We start from the raw sequence: 26621 nt of genomic DNA, 5'->3' as shown, positions 1-26621 counted from the left end.
GGGTATACTTGTGCTAGCTGCAATCATTGTTGTTGTAATTGTTGTAATTGTTGGGGTCTTAGTTGTGGGGTCCACTGTTGGGGGGTAGTTTTAAAAAATCCAATATTTCAGTGTACCAATACTTTAGTACTTTTATTTCAGTAAACATTTGAATGTAGGAATTTTACTCGTAACAGAGAATGTGTACACTATAGTATTACTATTTTTATGTAAGTAAATATCTATAGTATTTCTTCCTCCATTGGCTCATAAAGGCTGTGTAGGACTAAATTGTGGTAGGATATTTTACTTTTAACATAATTGCTTCTAAGAGGAGTTACTTTGTAATACAATTTAGATGTATTTCTGAATATAGCTTAATAAGGATTCAACACATTAAGTATTAACGGTCGGATTCGTCCACTTTAGTTCCTAGATGGGATTTGTTTCTCCCGACGGTTTCAGTGTAACACACCTTGCGCATGCTCACTCGTGTGATAGTAATGGGCGATGCACGAGAACAGAGTAGTCGAGACTTTGTGGATTTGAAATGATAGTCGTGTCGTTTTAGGAAACAGGGGTACCTTGCATGTGTAAAACTATCGGAATATTATTTATTGCCAAGATAATTTCAACTCGCTAGTGTTTTAGCATGACTAACTAGCTTTGTTTTGGTGGCTAGCTAAACAACGCAGAGCAACGTTGTTATCGAGCTAACTTACATCCATTAAAGTGTATTTAATGGACCGTTAGCACTTACAAATCCGAGTTGGCGCGCGAATGTGGTAAATAAGACGTGCCCTATTGATGGAAAAAAGCACGTCTCCACCGCCATACAAATAAAACGTTTGCTAAATTATGCTAAAACGTTTCAGACATAGCCAACGGCACTCAATGGCTACTCTATTTTCTGACTTGTAGAATAATGTGACTGCAGTCGTGTAAATACAGAATGGACAGAGACTTGTTGAGGCAGTGTTTGACCTATCATGGAGAATCGTTTTTCAACAAACTGAAATGTGAACAAACAGAAAACCCAGACTTCCAAGCTGTGGTGTCTGACCTGTGCAAGGTCTCGTGTGAAAGGTATTTGAGCAAGTTACATTTTTTTTTTGTATGATTTAGTTTTAATTCAGATGTTAGTTTACATGTGAGCTTTGAGGAATTATTGTCAGGTATTTTATCTTGTCTTGCATTGCCCATCTTTCTTTTCTTTTTTATATTTCTAGTTTTTGATTTGTATTATATGGATCTTGATAATTTGTCTATCTTACTTAAGGTTGCAATTAACAATGGTTGTCATTGTGGTCAATAAACCTAAACCTTAAAATATTGAAAAGTGCACAAATGAATTCAGTCACAAGTTCCATAAGTCCAAGTTGACTGCTTCAATTGACTTGTTTACCTGACCAGTAATTTAAAGCCGAATTCCTTGATTTAGTTTACTATTATATAAGTCAGAGAAAAGCACTTCAAACTGGCTATAATTAATACATTTGTCAAATTCATTATCAAAATCGTTGTTGATTGATTTTTTGTTTGCCTAATCAACTACTGATCTATTGTTTTCGCTCTAGTGTAATTGACTTGTTTGAGATTTGAGTCCCCTTTTAAATGGTTGTTGCAGCCCATGGCTCTCGAAAAAAAGATGTTCTTTCATATTGTGAATGTCATGCATGATGAAAGTCTATTACTGAAAAGTTGTATCTTAATAAAGTCTGCACTGACAGTGTGAGAGAATTCAGCCGTTTTGCCCGATTTCCTCTTTTTTTCCAGGCGTGCGCAACACAACACTTATTTTGACAAACGATTCAGCCTCGCTGAACATGTGTGTTTTATGTGCAGCAAGAGTGATGGGCAGGACAGCCCCCTTGTGGAGCAGTTCATTGCCAGGAAGGCTGACATCCTGTTCTGTCCAACGTGGAAAACCACGAATCATCAAGAAGAGGAACATGAGGAGGCGGACGACGCTGCAGGTGTGTGTTGGTTTGATCACATCTCTCAGGCTCGGTTTTCTAAAGATCTCTGTCCACATGTAGCGTGAGCAGCACATTGGTAGCTTCAGTCTTTGTCTACACAGGTTACATTAACGCACGGTATTGGATGTAGGGAGGAAAGTGTGTTTTTAAATCTCACTGGCTTAATGTGGATATACCATAATATAGAGACATCTATCTTCATTTGCAACATGTTTGATTCAGTTTTCTTCTACTTTCCCAGAGCCATATGCCATCATGCCACCAATGGAGTTATTCATGGAAGTGTCTTATGAAGAAAGAAGAACCATGCTGTACAGGGACTTGGAAAGAGGAGACATTGTGGCGGGGAGGATCAACAACATTAGAGACTACGGCTTCTTTCTCACTCTGCTTTGCACGGCAGGAGGACTGAAGAGAGACATAGAGGACCTAGAGTTGTCGGTATGTCAACAAGCTACATCATTTGAATGCCCTTGAGCCGTGTCATAAACCTGGTAACGGATCAAAACCAATCAGTCAAACATTGTAGATGCAGAAGACTTTAATTGTCTTGATGCTGACTTGAATGTCTCTCAGTGGTGCGCTGCACAAGTTGAGGTCTTAAGTCATGACACATGTAGTTTGTGTAACTATAATTACTGTCGTAAATCGGGCGACTATACTGTTGGAATTTCCTTTTTCTTTTCTACCTCAAGGCTCTTTGTCACATCAGAGAAATTCCCTCTACTGGCAGCCATGACGATCCTCTGTCCTACTTCCAGATCGGGGACTTCATCAGAGGTTAGTGTCTTAGTTGCTTTGTCCTAAATAACCACCTCTGTGCAGACTTTCTCTGACAGCCTGACTATTAGGCTAAAGCTCTTACACAGGTGCCTATAGGGCGCACTGGATTATAAGGCAATGAATGGTCTATTTTCTATCTTTTTTCATATATAAAGCGCACCGACTATAAGGTGCATTAAGCGAAACAAAACAGTCAGTCAGTCAAACTTTATTAAACGTGTTCACAATAACTCAACATTGTTCAAACGTTAATGAGTGTATTTACAATAACTCTCAACATTGTTCAAATGTTAATGAGCGTATTCACAATAACTCCCAACCTTGTTTAGTTGTAACACGTAAAAAAAAACAGTCTGATACCGCTAATTCAAACGTTAGCGTAACTCTGTGTGGTCTTCTGTACTTGGCGCAGGTCATCTTCTTGCTTCCTCCACTTCCGTACCATTGATTCATTAATGTTGAATTCTCTCTCAGCGGCTCTATTCCCATGTTCTACTGCGTGACTGATAGCCTTGAGTTTGAAGTCCGCGTCGTAAGCATGTCTCTTGACAGGTGCCATTTCGGGGTCCTTATACACACACTGTAATATTATGGCGAAGCACAGTATGTATTACTCTGCGACACTCCTGACTACGGTAACGTTAGCCGTAAAGGGGCGTTCACACCAAACGCGTTGCGAATTTTTCGCGTGTCTGGATCCCATGTAAAGTCAACGCACAGACGCGTTTGGTTGAAATTTGCCGGACGTTGCGATAGACACGTTTCGCGCGTTGCGAAATTTCGCCAGAGTTGAAATATTTCAACTTCCAACGCGAGTTGCAAAAGTTTCGCAACTCGCCAGCCAATCAGCGTTGAGATGCTCCGCCCGTTGGGCTGCTGCTGCTCTGGTAGCGCTGGAAGCGGAAGTTATCGAGGCGGAGTCGGTGAAACTCCCCGAGCTGTGTGAGCCTACGGGTGATGTTATGAACCCAGACACCAGGGCGTTAGATGTTCCGACATTTATGGGATGTCCACAACAAGTATAAAGCAGAACTAGCGGTTATTTCGACTGTGGTGGATGGTGGAATTTCTAACTGTTTTTACCGAGACAAGCCACAGAGATAAGCCACGCCCCCTTTTCGCAACTGGTTGCGAAAGACACAAATGAACACAACTTGACTGGCGAATAAACTGACGCGAGTTATAAAGCTGTTTGGTGTGAACGCACCATAATGCTGCAAGCGGTGCAGCTTTGTAGTTTACCAAAGTCGTACTAAAACACTTTGACAGTGCCGTGTACCACACAAAATCGCTTCACGGTCAGTAAGCACAGACAGAATTAATCCATATATAAGGCGCTCCGGATTACAAGACGCACTGTCGTTTTTTGAGAAAATGAAAGGCTTTTAAGTGCGCCTTATAGTGCGGAAAATACGGTACCACTGTTGTATACAGCTACAGGTATTATCTATAGTTGGAGCAACTCGTATCTATAGAGTCAATATTTTGGGGAAACATTACATTATAAGTATGTGAGTAACATATAACCAAGTTGCAATATAATTTATCGATGTATACCTCAGGTATGTTATTACTTCACTTAAAGTACCCACTGACGATTAGTTAGTAACTTAGATTTACATTGTAATGAACAGGGATTATGGAATTTATAATACAGTACGATCCTTGCAAAAACAATTATGCAATTATGAACTATTATACTTTAATCATGTCATGTTTTTTTATGAAACTGATTGTTTTTCATATATATGAGTGTTTATAACTATCAATGCGCAGTGCTATGAGCAGGCTATAACACATACGTATATGTTTATAATGCTTTAGGCCATAATATTTGTTCACTCCAGAGGAATATTTTTCAAGTCTTCTGAGTTCTCAACTTTCTCGTTCTGTAGCTGCAGTGAAAGATATTGACCGCTACCAGGAGAAAATCACAGTCTCTGTCCTCCAGGCCTCTCTTTCACCCAACTTGGAGCACATCAAACTGGGTGTCGTTCCTCGGGAGGAGCTACCCATACACTACAGGTGAGTACACCACATGACGTGATAAAATACTATTAAATAATGATTAATAAAAAACACTTGACTTCGAAAAACCCCAAACTATTGAATAATGAATTCAAATATGCTTGAAATGGTTGTTGTAAGGGATACTATGTTGTATATCTGTTTAAAACAACTTGTTTGAAATTAACTTGCCTGTTGTTGCGCTTCATTATTCAACACAGATAAACTGAGTTTGTGACTCATTTAAAAATCAGTGTTTTCTTTGTGATCACCAGAGAAGACAAATAAGACCTTACAGCACGTCTAATTGCTTCATGGCACAATCTGTGTTTTTTGTTGTTGTTCAAGTTAGGCTACGTTCAGACTACATGCAAATCAGATTTGTTTCTTTAAGACAAACATTGCAACGCTTCATGCTGCAGTCATGGAGAGATACAAAGTGCCAGCAGACGACTTATTTCGTTGTCTGTCCACGGACTGTTGTTCCCCATTGAGCTCTGATACTAGCAACTGACACAAAAAAGACGCAGATCTGTTTTGAGCGGCCAGAGTGTCCCACAGTGGGGACAATTACAGGATTATAGCTCAAATTGTGGTTTGGATCCAATTTGCTAATTATTTTTACTTTATATAATTGATCTGGATACAGTATAGATATGCCAAATACATCTAGATGTGCAAAAAAAAAAAAATATTAGGGCTGGCAGCCTGAACAAGGCCAACAATTTCAGTTTTAGCATGCGATGCTAACTCCTCGCCTCCTCTTTTCTCAGTCGTAGCGTTCTTGCAGCCGCTGACTCCAGGAAGACATACGAGTGTATACTGAAGAGTTGCCATGGCTACCACAACCCCTCTGTAGTGGCCTACCTGCTGGGAAAGGTGGGCGTTAGTGACACCCACCCACCATCAATGATGAGAGGACTCCAAAGGTAATAAACATGTCAACTAACTGCTTAATTTAAGTACCGCCATTTTTTTATTGGAGTTTGGAGGATGTGATGGAAATTAACCTTTCCAATCTCACTTAGAGAAAACAAGTCTTTAAGTATTTATTAAACAGAAACCTGGAATAATTCAATTGAATAACCAGAGCTCCATCCCACAAATGGTTAGGAGGTCAGACCCAGAAAAGATGCGACATAGTCTTATCTTTTAGTCTAAGCAAAGTAGCAGTTGTAAAATTAATGTTGCCTCTTTCTAAATACCAAATGTCAAGGCAATGTGCAGATAATTGGAAGTAAGTACTTGTAGATATATCCTACTTGTAGATATAAGTCCTGGAAAATTAAGACATTGCCAACTTTAACCTGTTGTAATAGATGAATAGATTTAGAGCTGTCAACAAATACCCATAATTTGAATATATATATATATATATACACACACACACACATACACATACGGGAAATTAACAGCAAGTAGGAAACTTTCAGCTCACTGGCAATATCCCTCCAGCCAGCTGCTACCGTATTTAGGTTTTTGTCGTGAAATGAGGAGGTATGGCTTATAGATAACTCCTCATTTCTAATTACAGAAATAGCCATTCCTCTTCCATTGCGGCGCTTTTAAAGCGGGTGACAAAAGGTCAACTCAAAATGTGTCCTTACTGGCACACACACCCTGTGTTTATATTGGAATACTTTGAACCTGTGTTTTTTGTTTTTTTTCAAATGTTGTTTTTGATCACCTGTGTTGATGGCTTTGTTGTCATGTGTCAGTTGACAACTAATGGAAATCTCTAGTATAAAGGATTGGCCTTTGACGTAGGCTGGTACATAGTGGAACCCTTTAGGAAAAGGAAGCCTATACACGGCTGAGAGACGCCGCATTGAGGGTCAATAGAGTTCTTACCTGTGCCTCTTTTTTCCACAGTAAGCTTTTTCAAGAGGAAGATTTTGCCTCTGCACTCAGGAAGAAACAGTCTGCATCATGGGCTTTGAAGTGGTAATGACACAATATTTCATTGGTGTATCATATACAACTTTGTATTTAGGCTTTCTTCCTCTAGCTTCTTCTGACTTGATATTCCTGTTCCTTATCTGTCTTTGTTGTTCCAGTGTCCGTGCAGGTGTGGGCCACTTCAAACATGGCCACCATGTGGAAGCCATGAACGAATACAACAAAGCCTTGGATATCGACACTAATAATGTAGAAGCTCTGGTGGCTCGTGGAGCTCTGTGAGTCCATTTCTTATTTCATGTGCTGCAACTTACTTTGGATGTGTTGACGCTGAATAACTGGTTTGGTGTCACAAGTTCCACTAACGTCTTTACTGTCTTATATGGGGCCTACTTCCTGTGGAAGTTTTTTAATAATTAGACATTCATGCATTGTATACCTATGCTTGAGTTTCACAAGCTATCTACTCTATTGTGATTCTTGGGAATAAGTTAAAATGTTGCAGTTGTTTTTAATAAGAAATGGTAAATGTCTTTTTTTTTTCTAAACTCTATGTAAAAGTAGACAGTATGCATAAAAAAATGACAATATGAACAACAACATTTCAGATACCACACTCCTCCCTGTCATCATTTCCTGGCCTATGTTGCAATAAAAAGCTGTCGTTCACTTGGTGCCAGAGATCACAGAAAGGAATCTCCTTTATCAACTACATGACAGATAAATGATGCAAAAAATGGCTGTTTAAATATATATTTACATAATTGTCTGTTTTACGCATTAAACTGTAACTTAGACTATAATCTCTCTATGCAATAGTACTGTGTGAAATCTAGTTAGTGATACCACGAAACCCAGTAGAAGTCATTAAGAAAATGGAAATAAATACTTATCAGAGCATTATTGTATCTGTTGTGATAGTCCCTGTAGATAAAATGATTGAATTCTCTTTTAAGATGTGTGTTTCCATCATTGGATATTCTCAGGTATGCTAACAAAGGCAGCATCATGAAGGCTATAACAGACTTTGAACTGGCCCTGAAGAGCTGTCCAGATCACCGCAACGCCAAGAAGTACCTCTGCCAAACGCTGGTGGAGAGAGGGAAACAGTAAGCGACTGCACAGCACATTATATAGGCTGCTTCCTCTATATACACTGATCATGTACACTTCCTTGCAGTATTTACCTTTTTAATCTCTTTATTTTTTAAATTTATTTACTGGTTTACAGCTAGTAAAGTATATTAAGGAGACAGGGCAATCCTAAAACGGTTTGAACATGTCTGTGCTGAGTCAGCATTGAATAAACAGAATGGCAGGAATGCTGTTTAGCAACCAATAAATCAGCATCAACTGATTTGGCTTGTTACTGAAATAAAATAACAGGATAATGCAGAAAGTGAATTTTGTTATTCATTAATTATTTCTCAGGAATATCTTTGACCTTGTTTACTCAGCGGTCTATTGTTTGTGTGTCTCGTTAGGCTTGAGGAACATGAGAAACTAGTAACCGCAGAGGGATTGTACAGGAGAGCTCTATCTCTGGATGACTCAAACCCTGAGGCGCAGGAGGCCCTGCACAAGATCACAGACACTATACAGGTGAGCAGGCCACCACACACATACACAGGGTTGGGGGAAAGCAGTGTGTGTACTTAAGGCTTAACTATGATAGAACTGCAGTCATAATGGCCATATCAAAGCTTTAAGTCGCTAATCAATTAAAAAACTAAGGCAAATGCATATCGAGATGTTTTACGGGGTTGTTTGATCCTGTGTTTTTGTTCATGAAGCAACTAAGCTAAGAGACGGATAGTTCCCCCACTAGTTGGTGGAAACTCACAACAAAGTTATAAATCTTTTTTTGGATTATTAACTTCTACTTAAAAAATAGATATTTTTGAAATAAGGTGGCTTCTCTTTATATCTGTATTATTAGATAGATACAGACATATTTTCAATAATAACCACATACAAGGCCCTTTGACTAATAATACTAATAACATTAGCGATGACTCTGATCTCTTCTAGTGAACCAACATTTACCCAACATATCTTTATACAAACTGGAAATGAAACAATACTTGTGCCATTCAAATGTAACAAAGACAAATCAAAAATGTTTTTTATGTTATATATTTTCTTGTTTTGTTTTCTAAAGGCCTCCTGGGTTGTTTTTACTAACATATACACTAATCAAGTGGAACCAGTCAAAGCGGTGAAAACATCTGTGGGGGGTACCGGGGTTGTGGAGGGGCTTAACAATATCTGGACCAGAGCACCGTGGAGTGCTGTCCATGGTGCTGAATCTTGTCTGAAAACATTTACACAGGGTTTGTGAAAGGAAAAAAAGATGTTCTGCTCTGAACAACACATACATGTTACTGGTTTGTAATACTGATGAAGTGTTTTTGTGTGTGTGTGTGTCTGCGACCCTGGGACTGTGCTCTTTGACCCTCCAACTGCCTTGGTCTTGTCACCTGCCTTGCGGGTGTGAAAATAAATAAACGGCACAATGACCACGACTCCTCCACTGGACACTTGTGTGTGCCGTGTCCCTGATCCAAATACGGTAACGTTGCAACCTTCTCTGTCTCTATGGGGAACCAATGCTGTTTGTTTTCTCTGCACATCTCTGCCTGTACTTCTGTCCATCCATCTATTTCTCTGCCAACAACCGTTCTCTTGGATCACACCACTCTTTCTGTGGTAAATATGTGACCCTCTGTATATTTCTCGATCATTCTGTCATCTGGTGTGTGATCGTTAACGTTCTTCTGTCCTTCTCAAACCTTTGACTTGCCTTTTCCTCCCCATAATATTTACTCCAACACAAACGGCTGAATAAATGAATGAATGGCTGAATACTGATCGATTCCGGGGTCTCCGTTGCTTGTCTTGGGGCATGGCGTGTTTGATTGCGTCTTTGTGGACTTTTGCCTGCCATTTTCATGTCTTGCTTTGCCCGGCAACCATAAAGAAATCGATTCGCCTGCGAGAAGAAGCGCTGGCTAAGGAGCAGGAGAAAGCTACGACCAGCCAGACCAGTGCTGAGAAATTGCGTAAGATCTTAAAAGAGGAGAAGAGGTGAGTTGACTCTGATCTTTTAAAAGTGTGGCAGATATTAAATATACTGCAGATGAAGCCATGCAAGTCATTTCGTAACTTCAGAGCTTCAGTTTTTTTTTTTACATGAGAATGAAATGTTCAGTGAATTTCTTTTTTTACAGGATGAAGAAAAAACGGAAGAGATCGACCTCTTCGTCATCCAACACTTCCTCCAGGAACTCCTCTTCGTCGTCTTCCTCCTATCGCAGAAGGTCCAAAAAGAAGAAAAAGAAGAGGAGGCGGTCTGAGCGGGGAAGTAAGCGACATCGCAGGATCTCCTCAGTAGAGAGCAGGAGTGAGGAGGGTAAGAGCGAGAAAGACCGGAAGGTGAAAGAGGAGGATGAGGTGGAGTGGTATCCCGCTCCTCCCAACACCTCCGCCACCTTTCTCACCCAGAAAGGAGGCCCGGATTTTGGAGAGAGTGATGAGGTCGAGGTAATGGTGAAGGATGCTGATGATAGACGCATCGCTCAACTGTACTCCTTGTCTGCAGCTTCAGAGGATGAAGAGTCTGACTCCTCACGCAGACAAAGGAAGGGAAGGGACAGAGAGGAGAGCAGGAAAAGGGGCAGAAACCCAGAAAGTGAGGAGATGGGGAGCACGAGTAGGGACAAGGGTATGGAGGATAACAGGAAAGACAGGAGGAACAGTGACTCCAAGAGGAGTAGCTTGGGCGAGAACAGAAAGCGGAAGGTATCCTGCTCGTCCGCGGAGTCCGAGTATTCACGGACATCCACTTTGAAATCTGAATATTTAGGGAACTCGGGTCCTGCATCAAAACAAGTAGAGAGAGGGATGAGACATGACTCTTCCAAGAGGAACTCCTTCGATGGCGGAAGCTATGAGTGCAGAGGGCGGGAGGAAATTCAAGAGGTAGAAGAGGCCAGGAGAGCGCTAGACAACAGAAAGGGGAAAGCAGTGGACGGCAGCAGCAGGTCAGACGCAGGAAACGGTAAAACATCAGAAGGTGCTGGAAATCACAACAAACCGAGTAGTTTGACCTCAGTGCCAGAAGGAAGGGCTCAAAAGGACCTCCCATCTAACCTGTTAGATATTTTCAATCAGATTGCCCAGTTTAAGAAGGAGAAAGGAGTCGGCCCAAAATAATAACTCGAAACCAAAAGTCCAAAAGGTGCCCGAATATTTGTAAAATGTGACTGTGAAATATGGATGTTTGTACCATGAAACCATTAATTCTGGACTGTGTTTCAAGCTGATTGAATGTTCCCAGTTGTTGTACCTTTTTTTTAATTATTTTTACTTTGAAATGTCTTAGTCCTTGTTGTAGATCTAAGGCCTGTGAGCAACTTAAAATGTTCATCAACAATTGGTTGACGCTATAATTTGGGTAAATACGTTTTACAAATGATGTGTTAACATGTTATGATTGTAACTGGTGATTTATTAGTATATTTCAAGAGAAGGAACAGATCAGTGACAGCTGATATTATAAAAGTAGTCTATCGCTTCATCTGCGTTCATTTCCTCCATTTAAAGGGTTATTACTTTATTCAGTTCATCGGTTGCTGCAGGCTTTAATATCTGTTTAGTGTTCATCTTAAGTTGAGACTTTGATCTGTTAAAGAAGATACTGCCTTATGTTTACTGCCTTGTGCCATTGTGTGCATTCTCTCTGGCTTGTTAAATCCTAAACGACCTGACTGTTAGTACTGCAGTACTTTTACTCAAGCTTCACACAATGCAGATGTTTCAGTTGTATCCCGACACATTTTCTCTGTAGTAGAACGAACTGTTGAATCAATAAAGCATTTGAAATGTCAAAACTACATGCCTTGTCACTTAGGTCCTTGTTAGAGCGCTGTGCTGAAACAACAACAACAGCAGCGTGTGTGTGTGCGTGTGTGTGTGTGTGTGTGTGTGTGTGTGTGTGTGTCTCTCTCTCTCCACAGAGCAAGTGAGATTCAGCGTAACTTGTAACTGAAACAACTAAATGGAATTCAGCCATCACTCACTCTTATTGACACCTGTGTTTTCACCATACGTTTCATTCAAATATTTCCTGAGTTTTAGGATTAATGCTCTGTATTATTTAGTTTTTAAACGACTTACACCAGATAATAGCTAAGTTAATATAGCCATCCGTGTTAATATTGCTCGTTGAGTTTTCATATTCGAGGCCACAGTCTACGATGATGTAAATGCAACGGTGCAGAAAACCTCCAGTGAAACGTTATGGTGGAAATATTCAGCTGTGGGGCTGTTTTCAAGTGACTGGCACAGGATCAGCTCCACACCTGCTCGGCAGAGAAATACCACTTTATTTTGCAGAGGCGTGCTCCTACCCCTTCTGGCGCAGTAATATGAGTCAAAGAGGATTCATTTTCCGGCAGGATATTGATCCTAAACATGCATAGAAGCTACCGTGTACCAGGCCTGTTTGAAGTCCAAGGAAGAGAGAGCGCTGCTTCCTTCCAAAGTTTACTGACAAAGTGGGAAAAGTCCAAAAGTGGGGAAACACAGCAACTTCACGAGCCTCTAGTCTGGGATCCTGTCAACGGGTTCCCTCCAATGACAACATCAGAACAGTGTCACACTACTGTACACTATGTTACTCTATTGTAACTATTTATATGAAGATTTATTTTGAGAGGATCGAGTTCTTAGCCTTATTTTGAGCCGTTTTAGGGAAAGCTGCAGAGCAAGTGAGTAAGATTGTTTAGTTTAGTTTTTTGGGCTTTTTGTTGTGATTTGGGTGAACTGACCCTGAGCAGAGCTGGAAGCATGTTGAAGATACAATAAAAGCAGAAGCCACATATTATATTTTTGACTAAATATAGAGTTTCGTCTTAACATGTCTTCTCTTGTATTGATCCCCAGAGGAGAAATGTTTTAGTATACAGAATGTCAAATAAGTATAGTATGAATGATACAAGTGATACATGTAGTATATTATATATATTAGCCGAAACACTTCCGGTTGTCTTTCATCCTTCAACTAAGCAAATTAAACCCAAAGTGGCATTATGTCTTATTAGTGCTTTAAGCTACTTGGTGTCGCATATTTGATTAAATATCTGGACACACACACACACACTAGTGGTTGTGCGACCAGCCGTGCGTCGCCCCGTGCCAAAGTAGCTTACTTCAGGCTTAGCTGCCAACCTCTCGCTTCCCTCCATCATTACTGGTTCCATCATCATGCAGCCGTGAGGCTCTGGTCTATCTTGTTAGGGCAGATTAAGCACTAATATACAGGCAGTAATGAAACCCCTTCATCTAATACTGTACACACAGGCTCCTGATCCTTTGCTTTCTGTCTCAGGCGCCTGACATCTTAATCTTTATAAATACTGATGACAGGAGATCCTGCAGGCGTTCCTCTGGCCTCCCGGGCTGCTTCCTCCGCGGGTCATCATTAGGCCACTAAAGAGCCTCTGTGGGAGTTTTTGGTCCTGAGCGAGACGCATCGCTGAGCACATGGATTATTCTGATGCCATTGTGCGTCCTAAAGATGACTGATGTAAGGTTTGCCGTCTGAGTTGGCGAAGCACTTTCAATTATATTTGTCAAATACTGGATACAAAAACATACAGTGGAATCTGGTGGCATCTCATAATGGCAATAATGTATTGTTCCTTCATATTTTTCATTTCATACATTCGAATTGTTTATCTCGTCCTTCTCATCCCAGACCAGACCGAGAGCAAAAACATACTTTATGTATGTACCCTGATTCACAATGAATTCAGCTTTAGTATTGATTCAATATGTATTCACTGTTCTCACTGACATGTCTGATGAAAAGTGTATATTTATTTCTGTATTTGTTTACGTCGCATTGGTGATTTATGGTTTCATGAAAGAAATGGAGTGCAAGCGCTATGTATTCAGAGACCTCTTAAACCAGTTTAACATCATTATGGATTATGATGTCTTGGATAACGTGTCAGCATTGTTAGAATCTGAGCTTTCCACAGCAAACATGTCATTGAGAGAAACACTGACTGCCTGCTCCTGGAAAAATCACAGTGAACACTTTCATGTTTCTCAAAACCAATTCAGATGCATCGGATGTGCAGTTCTGCAGCTCTCCACTGGAGGGCAGTGGTACACTGTGTCTGTGGACAGCAGCTGGATTTCGGGAAATGGAAAAGATCACGTTAGTCTCCTCCACATCCATACTGATGGAGCTGTCTGCCTTTCTTTTAATAAGGATGTGCATTTTACATGGATTTATGTTTCGAAACATCTGTGAGTGAATCTGAAACAGACATTCTGGTTCATTATAGTGGTTTTAATAAAGATGCAGCTTTTGTGGTTGTTATTAGCAGGGGTGCTGCTAGACATTCGGGGTCCCTGAAACAACATTTCAGGGACCCCGCCTTTTTTGAGCCGCCTGAATCATAAATGTATTAATAAGATATCTTTAATCTTTGATATATTGCCCGGCACCCTTATCCATGTTAAGTTTCATCTCCAGTCAAAAACATCACACCTCATAAGATTTGTTTTGGCAACTCTTGGCTGCAACAAAAACGGCAAAATCTAAGGAATAAGGGTTTGTGATTTTGATCGTATGACCTAAACAATAACAACAAAACTGTTGTCCTGAAATTAATTTTCCGTCCATTACGAATAAAACATAATAAGGAGAATAAAATGAGGAATTAAAAAAACAAGACTGGAAAAATGGAAATAATTTAATTAATGTGGATGGCAGTCCCAAGGAAGAGAAGGAAAAGAACATAATGAGAGGTAGAAAGAGAGAAAGAAATCCACTAAGGCTGAAACAAAACGTTTTTTTTATCAATTAATCATTTTGTCAGTACAATGTATTTTGAAAATACTAATGATACCCAGTTGTTTTTTTATATAATCATATCAAAACATCCAATTTGAAAGGCTAGAACCAGATCAAATGGTGAAAATACACAAAACAGAACAGGGATAGGTAGAACACATGTATTTAATGTATGCACCTTTAAGGCAATGTGTTTCTCATATATGATATTGATATTCCTTTATAATAAATTATAAGGATATAGTGAAGACCAACGTAACTATTTTATTTAAATATTTATTTTATTCATCTAAAAAATCAAACCCATATTGTCACGCTCAGATCTGGAAAAAGTCATTCATGCACTCATTTTCTCTCGACTCGACTACTGCAACTCCCTCCTTTCCGGCATAAATCAAAAATCCATCTCCCGCCTCCAACTAGTCCAGAATGCAGCAGCTCGGCTTCTGACTGGTTCTAACAGACGGCATCACATGACTCCAGTCCTGGCCTCTCTCCACTGGCTCCCTGTTAGTTTTAGAATTGATTTTAAGATTTTGCTGCTCACTTTTAAAGCGCGCCTGGGTCTGGCCCCAAGCTACATCATTGAAATGTTAGCCCCATATGAGCCAGCTCGCAGCCTTAGATCCTCCGGTGGGGCCCTTCAAGGCCTCCTTCAAGGCCCTTCAAGGCCCTTCTGGCCGTTCCAATAGGCACGGCTTAAATAAAAGGGTGACCGTGCTTTTGCCATCAGAGCCCCTCGACTTTGGAACGACCACCTGAGGGGATAAGACTAGCAGAATCAGTAGCTTCTTTTAAATCACTTCTTAAAACCCATTTTTAAAGAACTGCCTTTAAGTGATGTCGTCCTTTTATGCAGTTTCCCCTTGTTTCCCCTATTTTAGTTTGTCTGTTCTGCTTTATTTTGTATTTGTTATTTTCTATTCCTCTATTGTGTTCATTGCCTCATGTATTTTCTGAAATGTTTACTTGTATTGATGTTGTGTTTTTACCTTGCTTATATGTAGAGCACTTTGTAAACTCTGTTTTTAAAGGTGCTATATAAATAAATGTATTATTATTATTATTATTATTTTTAGGGTTTTCCTCGTGAGGGAGGAATCCTCTAAATAACACATGTTGCGACCCGGTCTCACTCCCAACCAGTCCAATACCGATGCTTGGTCAGTGCCCCTCTGCGTCTGATACCGGCGCACCGGCCTTTTAACCAACTCCCATTCAAACCCACCAGCGTCATCATCAAACAGCTACGCTGAAGAGCGAGATATAGTCCACGTGCACAAACAGGAGAACACTGTTGGGGTCCTGCACAAAAGTAAAAGTTGACATTTTGTGAGGTCAGTCGTCGGTGTCGTTAGGTCAGGTGACACGTTTGTCACTCGATACTCACGTCGGTCGCACATCGTCACGTGAGTCCAGTTAACATTAACTGTGCTCTTTTCTTGAACCTAATTCAATGGTTTCCTTGCCTTAACTTTACTGAAGATAGAAGTGTATTTTTAAATGTCAGCGTGCATGTAACAAGTGGAAACTGACAAGTGGGGGACTGAGTGACAATGTGTTGCATGTTTGATGTACATGCTGTATTTCAGGCACGGAGACACCTCATCACTGTCCTTTCCTGCAGACCTGAAGGACTTTATTTCTGACCCTAAGCTGAGAGTGCAATAAGCTGAGAATGAAAAAGTGTCCGCCAGAGGGAAAAGAATAAGAAGACCTTTCGTCCTTGAAGGTATGGGTCTCTCCACTGGTTTGGGAGGTCCGCAGCAGCAGCAGCTGTCCTGCTTGACCGACTCTGATGAAGCTGCAGATTCTCGCCTCCATGAATCATCCCGCTCCATTCTCTCCTCCTCCTTTGCTCCCACCTGGACTCCTTTTTACAAAGAGAGGGGTGTCCTCCTCTTAGGCCTCTTTCTTCAGCAGCGAGGCAATCAGACTGTTGAACACGCGGAAGGAGATGAGACATTTTAAATTAGTGTTAGGAGACGGGGCGAGAGGGAGAAGGGGAAAATTACATTTTTTTCATTTTCTACAATAAAAGGTACTACATTGAATTCCCGGAGCATGACAATACGGAGGAGTAAGTAATGGAATAGTAGCAGACGTGGTGCCTGTGTGTTAGTGGATAATGAGGAATTTAAAGATGTACGGTCCTCTGCTGCCATTCAATCAGACCCTCGCTGGGGCTGGCCCTCGTCTCAGCGCTGTCACAATATGGCACGGAGATGCAAACTTCTTCTTTTTCTGTAGTGGTCCAGAACTGGTCCCAAGGGGGTTTTGGGCATCAAGAAAAATGCACCCTTTTAATATCCTGATAACCCACTCAACCACAGTATTTATGCAGACAGCTTTGAATTATACAGTCTACGATAACAAGGGCGCGATTACCAACCAGGCCCCAGGTTGACCATCCACATATTGAGTAGCATATTGGTCATAATATCAGACAACGTCGTCATAAATCAGAGCAATATGACATCCTATAGCCCAAATGCTTTGCAAACATTATTAAAACACCAGTAAGAAAAACAAGATAACCAGCCATCATTCCATCAATGGACACTGGATCAGGGTTGGAGTTTCATAGTTTATCAATTCAGGTACTAAATCTGAATGAATTTGAAGTTTTAAGTTTTGAGTTAGTTAGTTGAGTACGAGTTTCCACATACCTTTACATCTATAATAGCTATAGAATGCTAAATATAAATGAAAATGGCCTTATAGTTACCACCAGCTACCAGTCATGTCATTAACTATGAAGTTTACAGGATCATTCATATGATTTTAGGGCTGGGTGAAAATTCAAAATGGTAATTTATAATTTTTCAATGCAATGATATTGTGATGAAATCATAGATCAAGATACTGTGGTAGATCATTTTGGTTTATAATTAGGCTACATTATGGCCGTAGCTACCAGAGAAAAGGGATTTGTTATACATATGGTTAAATAGGCAGATTAATAGACTTCATAGTTCATTAAATGTGTAACTTAAAGGCCAAAAACCATGAATTAGAACAACTGTGAGTATGTCCTTGACTTTGTGTGGAAGGCATGAAGTAACTTTTTTCCTTTTCTTCTTGTAAGGAAAAGAAAATGTGAAGAATAAATCTTTAGAAAAAAAATACAAAACACGAAGAAGAAGAAAAGAAAGCAGCCCTTCTCTGCTGGCCAGTCACCGGTTTCATAGAGAGGTTGGCTGGGGGGTTGCACTACATGGGTCTTTGGACTCTTCGACACACTATTTCTAAAATCCTGGCTACTGCCGTGTAATTGCACCCAAAAAAATATTCTGTCTCTACATGTTTTGACTTCATCCGCTTGTGGATTTAGATCCTCAAATCTGGTTTGGAGATAGATCACTAGTGTAAAATGAACTAGTTTCCAGACACTCTCGCATTAAATCAATTGCAGGTTGCTCGAGTCAAATACTAATCGTGACACACCGGTTTAAATCCCGAATATGTGTATATACATATATTCCTTCTTACTATAAAACTATATGCTGCAGGCGACAAATGGTGAAGTGTGACAACACAATTGCAGAGGGCTTTTCTTGAGTCCTCACACTCTTTAATAATAATAACCGTAGTATTTGTAAACTGCAATATATCATTTAGAAACATTATGTCGGGACATCATCACAAAGCGCCATAGTAATTTCAACTTCAGCTCTCGGGCATAAAGAAAACCTGTCACGCACAGGAGAGAGGGATCTTTCTACCGTTGCAACTATAAACACTGTTTTGACATAATTGCTGCTCTGAGAGTGCATGAAGTGTGAGTGAACCTCGTTTATTAGAGTCTTAACATCCCCCAGAGGCCCCCCCCCCCCCCCCACCCAGTGAGCAGTCATTAGAAAGCACGCACACAGCAGGAAGTTCCAAGACAATATGCAAACAAGTCCACACATCATTGTTCACCGTATCCTCTGAATTATTTCTCACAGCCTAATGGCACAGTGTGTCTTGTATTTCTTTCATGCTCAGCATGCCTTTCTATGTGTCTACCGTACTGGTTTCTTTCATATAAAATGCGCAAAGCTTAAAAACATTGTTTTTGCAACACAGTTTTGACAGCGTTATTGTCAGCAGGTGAACTATAGCCACCGAGCCGTTTTTTTTTATTTCACACTATGTCAGGATGTCACATTCGAGTGTTCAGTTCCAGTTTAGATTATTTCTTCCTTTTTTTGCCTAATGAGTTCCAGTTTGGATGTTGTTGTATTTTATTTTATTTTTTTATTTCTTCTCCCTTCCACTCATTGTTGAATCACTGCGATGAAGATGCTGGAGTTCAGGTTGAGGAGAAAGGCTCTGCAGCCAGCCATCAGAACATCCTTCAGCTCGCGTGGATAAAAAGGATGAATGTTCTGGAAGTGTTCAAGGCCAAAGTGAGAGATGAGAGGAATCTGTTGATTTGCTAATGGAGCAGAGGTGGTAAAGAATATACAGCACACTGTGCACAAAAACACTCCCGCTCTGACCTCTTTCTTTTCTTTTTTGTTACCCTTTCTACACCTGGCCTACGTTCTCTCCCCTCCTTTCCCAATTGTGCATCCCCCCCCCTCCCTCTCTCCCTTCCTGCCATGCATAGATAAATATTCTAGTCACCACTTATGACTGATATTTTCCGAGCCTTCAGCATTCAATTGTTACATCCTCAGCCACTCTGAAGATGCAGGGACAAGCACATTGTACACCCAAAGGAAATTCCTCTCCAACAACAAAATGACATGCCGGAACACACAGACGCACACACACACACACACAATTGCACACTTGCCGGTACACAAGTGCATATTAGCACACGCGCAAGAGAGACACACATACAAATAGATGTTTTCACAAAAAGCTTTCAAATTCCATTACACCCCCAAAAAAAAGGGATTTGGGTTAATTTAGTAAACACAGGGTCAGAGCCGCTATAAAAATTCAGATGAGGCGAGGTGTGTGTGTGCACAAGCTTCAGCCCGTGCGTGTGGTTGCATGCGTGTGTGTGTGTGTGTGTGTGGAAGAAACGCTGACTGTGTGAAGCAGAGAGGCCTGGCAGCAGCAGCAGCAGCAGCAGTCTAAACCCAGCCACTCTTTCCAGAGATAGCGCTTCTTTCTCATTTGCTCTGGCCCTATTTTAATAATAGCGGTGCATAAGTAATTTCCAAAAGGCCAGGCAGGCACATGGGCGTGGGTGGGGGGGAAATTAAACTCATTTTATCTGTGAGCAGGTGGATTCCTATTTATCATTAACATGCATAGAATTTGCACAATGTTATTTTTTGCTGCTGCTACTGATGGAACGTCATCCAAATAATGTCGGAGGAGGGTCTGGCTTTTTCTTCTTTTTTTTTTTTGCTTATGCTGGAGTGAAATTCATAGATAAAAGTACTGGGAGGGGGGTTTTTCTCGCAATTTTCTGCAAACGGAAACTAATTCTGGGAAGCTTCTTATTACAGTGCGGGCTCATTTGGTTTGCATTAAAAGAGGGACAGGAGCGACATTAGGATTTCTGCCAGATTTCCAGGAGATGCTCCAACATTCGCTCTCATATCATTAATAAAGCCCCCCCCCCCTTCTACTTACAGCAGCCCCTTTCCTCTTTTAACTGGCATTAAACAATCTCTGCTCCTTATTGGCCCGATAATACAACTGGAATATATTTGACTTCCTGATTTAGATCATATCAAAATATTGGAATGTAAATGTGTAATTTTTAATGCATGATATGGTGGTTAATAATTGCTGGATATTCCTTGTGTTATTTTAGCAAAATTCAACAGCCGGATTATTTGTCTTCAAAAAAAAATTAGGATTATGCTTTTTAATTTGTTTTTGGATTGTTAATCTTTTTTTTTTCCTGCATGACGGGAGCTGCTTCCAGTTTATCCAATTCGTCCTCAAAACCCACTAAAATGTATTACGGTTACTGTCATTTTTTATAAATATATTATTCTTACGTTAGGGCCGCAACTAACAATTATTTTCATATCTCAATTTACCGGCTGATTTATTGATCTAAACATGTTAGAAAACAATAAAAGTGCAGCTGACGTTCACAAATGTCTTGTTTTGTCTGACCAAGCCAAAGATATTCAGTTTACCGTGATACAAAAAAACAAAAAAAATGTCAGATATTCACTTAAGCAAAAGCTGGAACCACAAAAAAAAATTGCTTAAAGTGACCGAAACAATAATTAGCTGGCTCTAATATGGTATTTGTTATCCTTTTTTACATCCATAAATCACCTTTCAAACTAAATAAAGACTAAATAAAGATAACACACATTGCTATCCTTCATGTCATCACTGCATCCACAGCCGTGTTGTTGTCGTGGAACAACACCACACAGCACACTTTGCAGAGGGGGATCATGGGAGATCCGTCTGCAGGCAGGATTAGACTCGCCGTTACAGGCGATGAGGAGCGAGATGATGATGTGTGTCTCTGTCTCCTTTTCTATCCCCTGACACATGACAGCATGGCAGCTCATGGCAGCCCCACAGTTCCTGACAGACATCCAAGCAGCCAAGCAGGCAGGCAGTCAGCCATTGTTTTGTAATGTGTTTCACTCTGCCAGCGCTGATCCTTGCTAAGGTACTTACCACGCCATTGTTGTCTAAGTATGCTATTTTCTGGCTGGGCACCTCCACTATGGAATAGGGTGCTTTTCCCCCCCTTTCTTTCTTTCTTTCTTCTTTTTTTTCTCAAAGAGAGGTTTGTTACAGTCACCGTCATGCTAATCCTGGTGTGTGATATGTATATGTGTCAACATGGAGAAAGAGAGGGGGAGAGAGGAGAGTCTTAACCCAACAGACAAATGTTGTGAATGGCTGAGAGGCAGATAGACAGACAAGTCCCATTCACTCCGTACTGTCCTCCATGACACCAAATTACTGTTTATCAAAATAAGACGAGCAGCATAATACGAATACTTTCCGAGTGTGTCATCTCATGCGTCTGGAATGTGCACAGGCCTTGTGGTATTTCTGCAGAAACATTCAAAGGAGCAGGTCAGAGTAGGACGTTTAGCTGCTGCGAAGATTGATTATTCATTTATATACAGTCACAACAGGGATCCTGAGGTAAAGTCAGATTTGGGGGAATATAATGTTTATTGCATATTTTGAATTAGGCAAACTAATTCTCATCTAACTCTCTTTCATGCCGAGACTTAGATGAGAAGATTGATGTTGTACAGTGAATATGGAGCTGCAGCGAGAAGCCGGTTAGCGTAGCTCAACACAGTGACGGCTATTTCTAAAGAAATATGCCCTCCAGCATCTACAGAGCACCCGACCAAGAAAGTGTCCGACGAGAGAGTTCCCGCCATAAGAGTGCATCGCTCTTCTCCTACTACAAGGCGAGAAGGAAATAGGCATATAACTTTGTGTATTTACCTCAATACAAACATCATATCGATTCAACAAAGAGTCAGAACAACCAGGCACAGATTACATATGATGCCGCTTCCCGACCGTAAAGCTACTTACTTAAAGAAGAAGAAAAAGAGGGGAATTGTATGTAAAGAAATGAACCAGCGTGTTGATGAAAACCACAAAAACCTGTTTGTTTCCTGTCTGATCGGGTCTGTCGCTGTGATTTTAGAAAGGATACGGTATGACTCACGCAACTCCACCTCCTTCTGAAGGAATTGTTGAGGAACATTTGTCCCAATGCTATTTTCAAAGGTCTCAGCGCAGGGCCGGGTTTATATTTTAAACATTTTACCTAAAAGCTGCCAAAGTATGAATAATATTGACTTGAAATACAAGCTTTGAAAAACTCATCATGTGTAATTTATGTAAAATAGTAGAATGTAACCTCTCCAGGTGGTTAACCCCCCCCCCCCCCCCCCCCCCTCACTGCTTGTGTTTGATGCACCGACTGTATTCGAACTGCAGCGCTTCTCTCTGTTGGCCGATGTATCGCTGCACAATCTCCACTTTAATTAATCATCACTCTGAGACCTTTTATTTTCCCATTTCTGGTTAAGTGTGCATATTTCACTCGCCCACCGGTGGAACAGAAAATCTGTGGGAGCATTAATAAGCCTAATATAGAAACATATTTGAACCCTGGTCCTCCACTAAGTAGATTATAAACATTTATTATAGCATGTTATCATAATATCCTGCACAGCATATTGCAAAACTTCTGTGGGCCAGTTTTTCTCCCGGTGCAGTGGAAGATCATAGTTAATTCAGCAGCGTTATGGTAATGTAGAGGTGCTATCGGTCCCAGCATCACACATACTAACAAGCTTAGGATAAGCCCAGCCTGGAATGGTATGAGGTTTGAATTTCTGGAACCAGCGCGGTCTCTGCAGCCAAATCTCACTTCAGCAGAAACCAGTGGGGTGATTCCTCTGCTTAAAAAAATTAGTGCTAGTGCATATATATTTTTCTGCAAGGAAAGGAGGTTTGGTTCCTTGCGAGGGGAAAAATGCACTGTATGTAAAAAAATATATATATATTTTAAGGATGGCAAAAATCGCCTTGAGAGGGCTAATCAGCCGGCAACTCTGAAAAGCCTGTAATGTGCATTAAGAGGTTTATACACGGCGCAGAGGTAAAGCCTCGCAACATTGTTGACTCATTTGAAGATGCCAACATTTCAACTTTGTGCACTGTTAACAAATGCACACATGTTAAGTTGGTGTACTCTGCACTTCTCCTGTCTCTGTAAATCGCAGTGTATCTGCCATAAGCATGTTATGCCCCGGGGCTCATCAGCAGCATGTGATCCGAGGCAGGGCTGCCACTGTGAGACAACATGATAAATCCTGTTTGTGAGACTCGGCTGCTCTCGGCTCTCGGCTCTAATCTAACCTCAACCTCGAGCACGGGGAGAGGAGCGTCTGTCAATCCGAGCAGAGGAGGTACGGAGGAGAGGAAGGAGGGCGCCGGGCCATATGCATTACTGTAAATTCTGATTATTCCCGTCCCGGTTAATAAACAGGGTGGTTTGCCACTGAAAAGTGCAAAGGTAGTTTGCTTCTCGTGTATTATGCAACAGTCAGGGCAACATACTTGGAAGGGTAAACTGCAACTATGAACAGGATTTCTTACATTTGTATCGACCTGTAAGTTTGGTAACTCAGGTGTGTCTTGCAGAACATTAGCAAATGTCCTTTACACTGACAGAAATAGCAAAGAGGGACTTTTTTCTACATGAAGAAAAGTAACTAATGGAGGGGCCATAACCCTGATTATGTAGCCTAACAAATGAATATGGCAGCTGCGGGGCTTAATTGCATAAGGACAGAGAGAAAGTTTGCCATTTTCTTATTGAAAAATGACAAATGATCAGTTATCCAAATCATTGCGGCGTAACTTTTTTTTGTCAATCACAAATCAATTAATCAACCGATTGTTGAAGCTCTAATTACTAATCATTCATTTATGACCTTTTACAGGGTTTGTGCTAAAACTCTGCTTTTAACATCTCACGTAGCAGGCAGAAGAAACATCACTCTATTGAACAAGGTCAATCATCATGTTTTGTATTTGTAGTGTATTTATTGTTGCAAATAAGATTGTTAAATGATGCTGTAAAACACCTTATTTGCAGTGCAAAACTGAGTAGGCATGGTCATTTTAGAAAATTAACATAAAGCAGACCTAAACAGTATCTGAAATATTGTGGTGCAGTGATACTCAACTCATGGCCCACAAGCCATATGTGGCCAGCGACTGTGCCGAGTGGCCCACCCACCATTTTCTTATTCCCAAGGAAAATGAATTGATTCACAATGAGAATTTCTTTGTACTTTGAATGTAAATAAGCATTCAATCTTTGAATGTTTATTCATTCCTTTATCTGATCATTTTTAATGTTCTGTCATTTTGCAAAAGTGGCCCCCGGGCAAATAAAGTTGAGTATCCCTGTTGTAGAGTAAGATGTTACTTCATTTTATTCATTACATATAGTATTGGGACTGTATTGACTCTATTCACTTTTCTGTATCTGAGGCAAAGTCTGCCTGTCTGTCTGCCTGTCTGACTTTCCTTTCTCTCTAAATGATAATTCAGAACATCACCAATTTGGCACTTGTAGCAGGCTTCGCGGAAAAATTAATTAATGCAAACTCCAAGTGCTATCAAAATTATACATTTGGAGCGAGCAGAGATACAGATACAGAGAGAGAGAGAGATGTGAGGACGTTCGGGTCTCATTAAGAGAGCAGGCAGAGTGGAATTAGTCTGAATATAATGACAGGCCACACTATCTCATGTAAAAACAGCCCTGTTTTCCTCTCTCATTCATTGGCACTAGTAATTAGTTTTGGCCCTAAAACTGTCACCCTTTACTCTAGAAAAGGCAGATGTGATTTGAGGTGCAATTTAATCTTGCTTTAATGAAGAACTAATGGACGCATTGCAAATTACTGCCCCCATTCCCTCCCCCCCATGTGTGATTGAACACAGGGGCTTGGGGAAAAAAATCTATTTCCTGCTTTTGAAAAGATCAAGAGTATCTTTGATAATGGTGAGAGCGTCACCGGCAGCTTCATTGCATCGAGCCAACAAGCTCTTTTACCCGAATCACAATTCAGTGGAGAGGAGGCCACAATTAGTGACAAAGCAGAGAGAGAGCTGCGGGACCGGGCATGCAGAAAGCCTGTCGGTGCTTCAGGCTCCTTGTAGAAACAGGTCCTGGAGGTGTCACACAGGAACAATGAAGCCTGATAAATTACCCCCCCCCCCCAGATAAAATAAATAATAAACAACACAGAAAAGATGTTCTATTAATTTTCAATTATGCCGATAATGCATTCCCAATTGGAGAGAGGAAGTGGACATGTGTGGAGGAGAACAAACAGTCATAGGCTGAAAACACCTCCATCCAGAGTGTATTAGCAATACATTGCATGGTGTTTAATATAGCAGTTCGCTGGTGATTTTACTCCACACAGTGAGAGAGAAAGAGAGAAGGAGGGGGGAGGGGGGGGGGGGGGGGGGGGGGGGGTAATGATGTCTCCTCATTGCATTTACTTTTTTTTTGTCAGGGGATAATCGTAGCCAAAAAGACAACATTGCATTATTATCTAATTTAGCCTAATTTCACAAAATTAGGTTTTTGTTTAGAAAAAGAACATTTGTATGGCCTTTTTTTCAGAAGAGAGAGAAGAGGAGGAGAGAGTTTGAAGTCTGTGTGTGTGTGTGTGTGTGTGTGTGTGTGTGTGTGTGTGTGTGTGTGTGTGTGTGTGTGTGCATGTGCATGTGCAAACTGCCTGTCTGCGGCTCTCTAAACCACTTAAGAGACACTGTGTTTCAAACTGGCATCGCTAGCAGATGATGTTGTGGAGAATATATCAAGGCCAAATAATAGTCCTTGAAATGGGTGAAAGGGGATGTGAGAACTGAGGAGGGTCAGACATGTGGAACATGTGTATCTGTCGTCCTGTGTGTGTGTGTGTGTGTGTGTGTGTGTGTGTGTGTGTGTGTGTGTGTGTGTGTGTGTGTATATTTGACTACAGCCAGAGCAAGGCAGAAAGCCTAATGGGAGTGGGCTTAACTCTTGCACACAGACTCGCTACATATCTGATTACTGGGACCAGTAATTTTCTTTCCTTAAATAAGGAAGAAATTGGATAGGATGAATGAAATTTGGCTGTCATATTGCAATGATGGTGCAGCAGGGAGATTATGTGTTTCACATAATCGTTCATCATTTCCCAACCAGTGTTCGGGCTTAGCATAATGGAATTGGTAAACTGGTTTAAATCAGAACGTGAGAACAGACTATCAGGCAGACTGTGAGGGTCTTGTGGTAATGTCTTCAGACCAAGCAGAATATTTTCACCACAGAGCTGCACATACACACTGAATCACACAGACACTACAGGAACACGCTGTCTTCATCTTTGCCTCATCACAGTCAGAATACATCAAAATATACCTAAAAACATCCCTATTTATTTAAATAAATATATATAATTATAATGTATCTTTATTTCCTTGTGTGCAATTTGATCTGGCTTTTTTAAATGTTTTACATGCATTGACTTAACTCTGAATTAATTTGCACATGTTTTTTAAAATATTTGTATTCTTTTATTTTGTTTACATTTTAATTTGTTATATTTGTAATTGCTCAGAGTTCT

The 26621-nt window shown here is 40.7% G+C and overlaps 1 protein-coding gene across 3 annotated transcripts; it reads left to right on the top strand.

Moving 5' to 3' along the window:
• Positions 1–447: 447 nt before the first annotated feature.
• On the top strand, positions 448–11542 carry ttc14 (tetratricopeptide repeat domain 14). Of its 3 annotated transcripts, none has more exons than XR_004609377.1 (12): positions 448–1065; positions 1825–1955; positions 2200–2399; positions 2654–2738; positions 4637–4766; positions 5522–5677; positions 6621–6692; positions 6806–6925; positions 7634–7756; positions 8132–9219; positions 9628–9734; positions 9878–11542. XR_004609377.1 is itself a non-coding variant. In XM_034530727.1 (12 exons), the coding sequence occupies exons 1-11, from the start codon at positions 932–934 to the stop codon at positions 9719–9721; spliced, it is 1341 nt and encodes a 446-aa protein (XP_034386618.1). In that variant the 5' UTR covers positions 448–931; the 3' UTR covers positions 9722–9734; positions 9878–11542. The 3 variants fall into 3 exon arrangements, 2 of the variants coding, with proteins under 2 accessions (XP_034386618.1, XP_034386617.1); XM_034530727.1 differs by having other exon boundaries at positions 8132–8249; positions 9650–9734; XM_034530726.1 differs by having other exon boundaries at positions 8132–8249.
• Positions 11543–26621: the final 15079 nt, after the last annotated feature.

The sequence above is a fragment of the Cyclopterus lumpus genome, chromosome 4 (genome assembly GCF_009769545.1).
Source record: "Cyclopterus lumpus isolate fCycLum1 chromosome 4, fCycLum1.pri, whole genome shotgun sequence".
NCBI lineage: Eukaryota > Metazoa > Chordata > Actinopteri > Perciformes > Cyclopteridae > Cyclopterus > Cyclopterus lumpus.
Note: the sequence above shows the minus strand (reverse complement) of the source record. Positions and strands in the feature narration are given on the sequence as shown.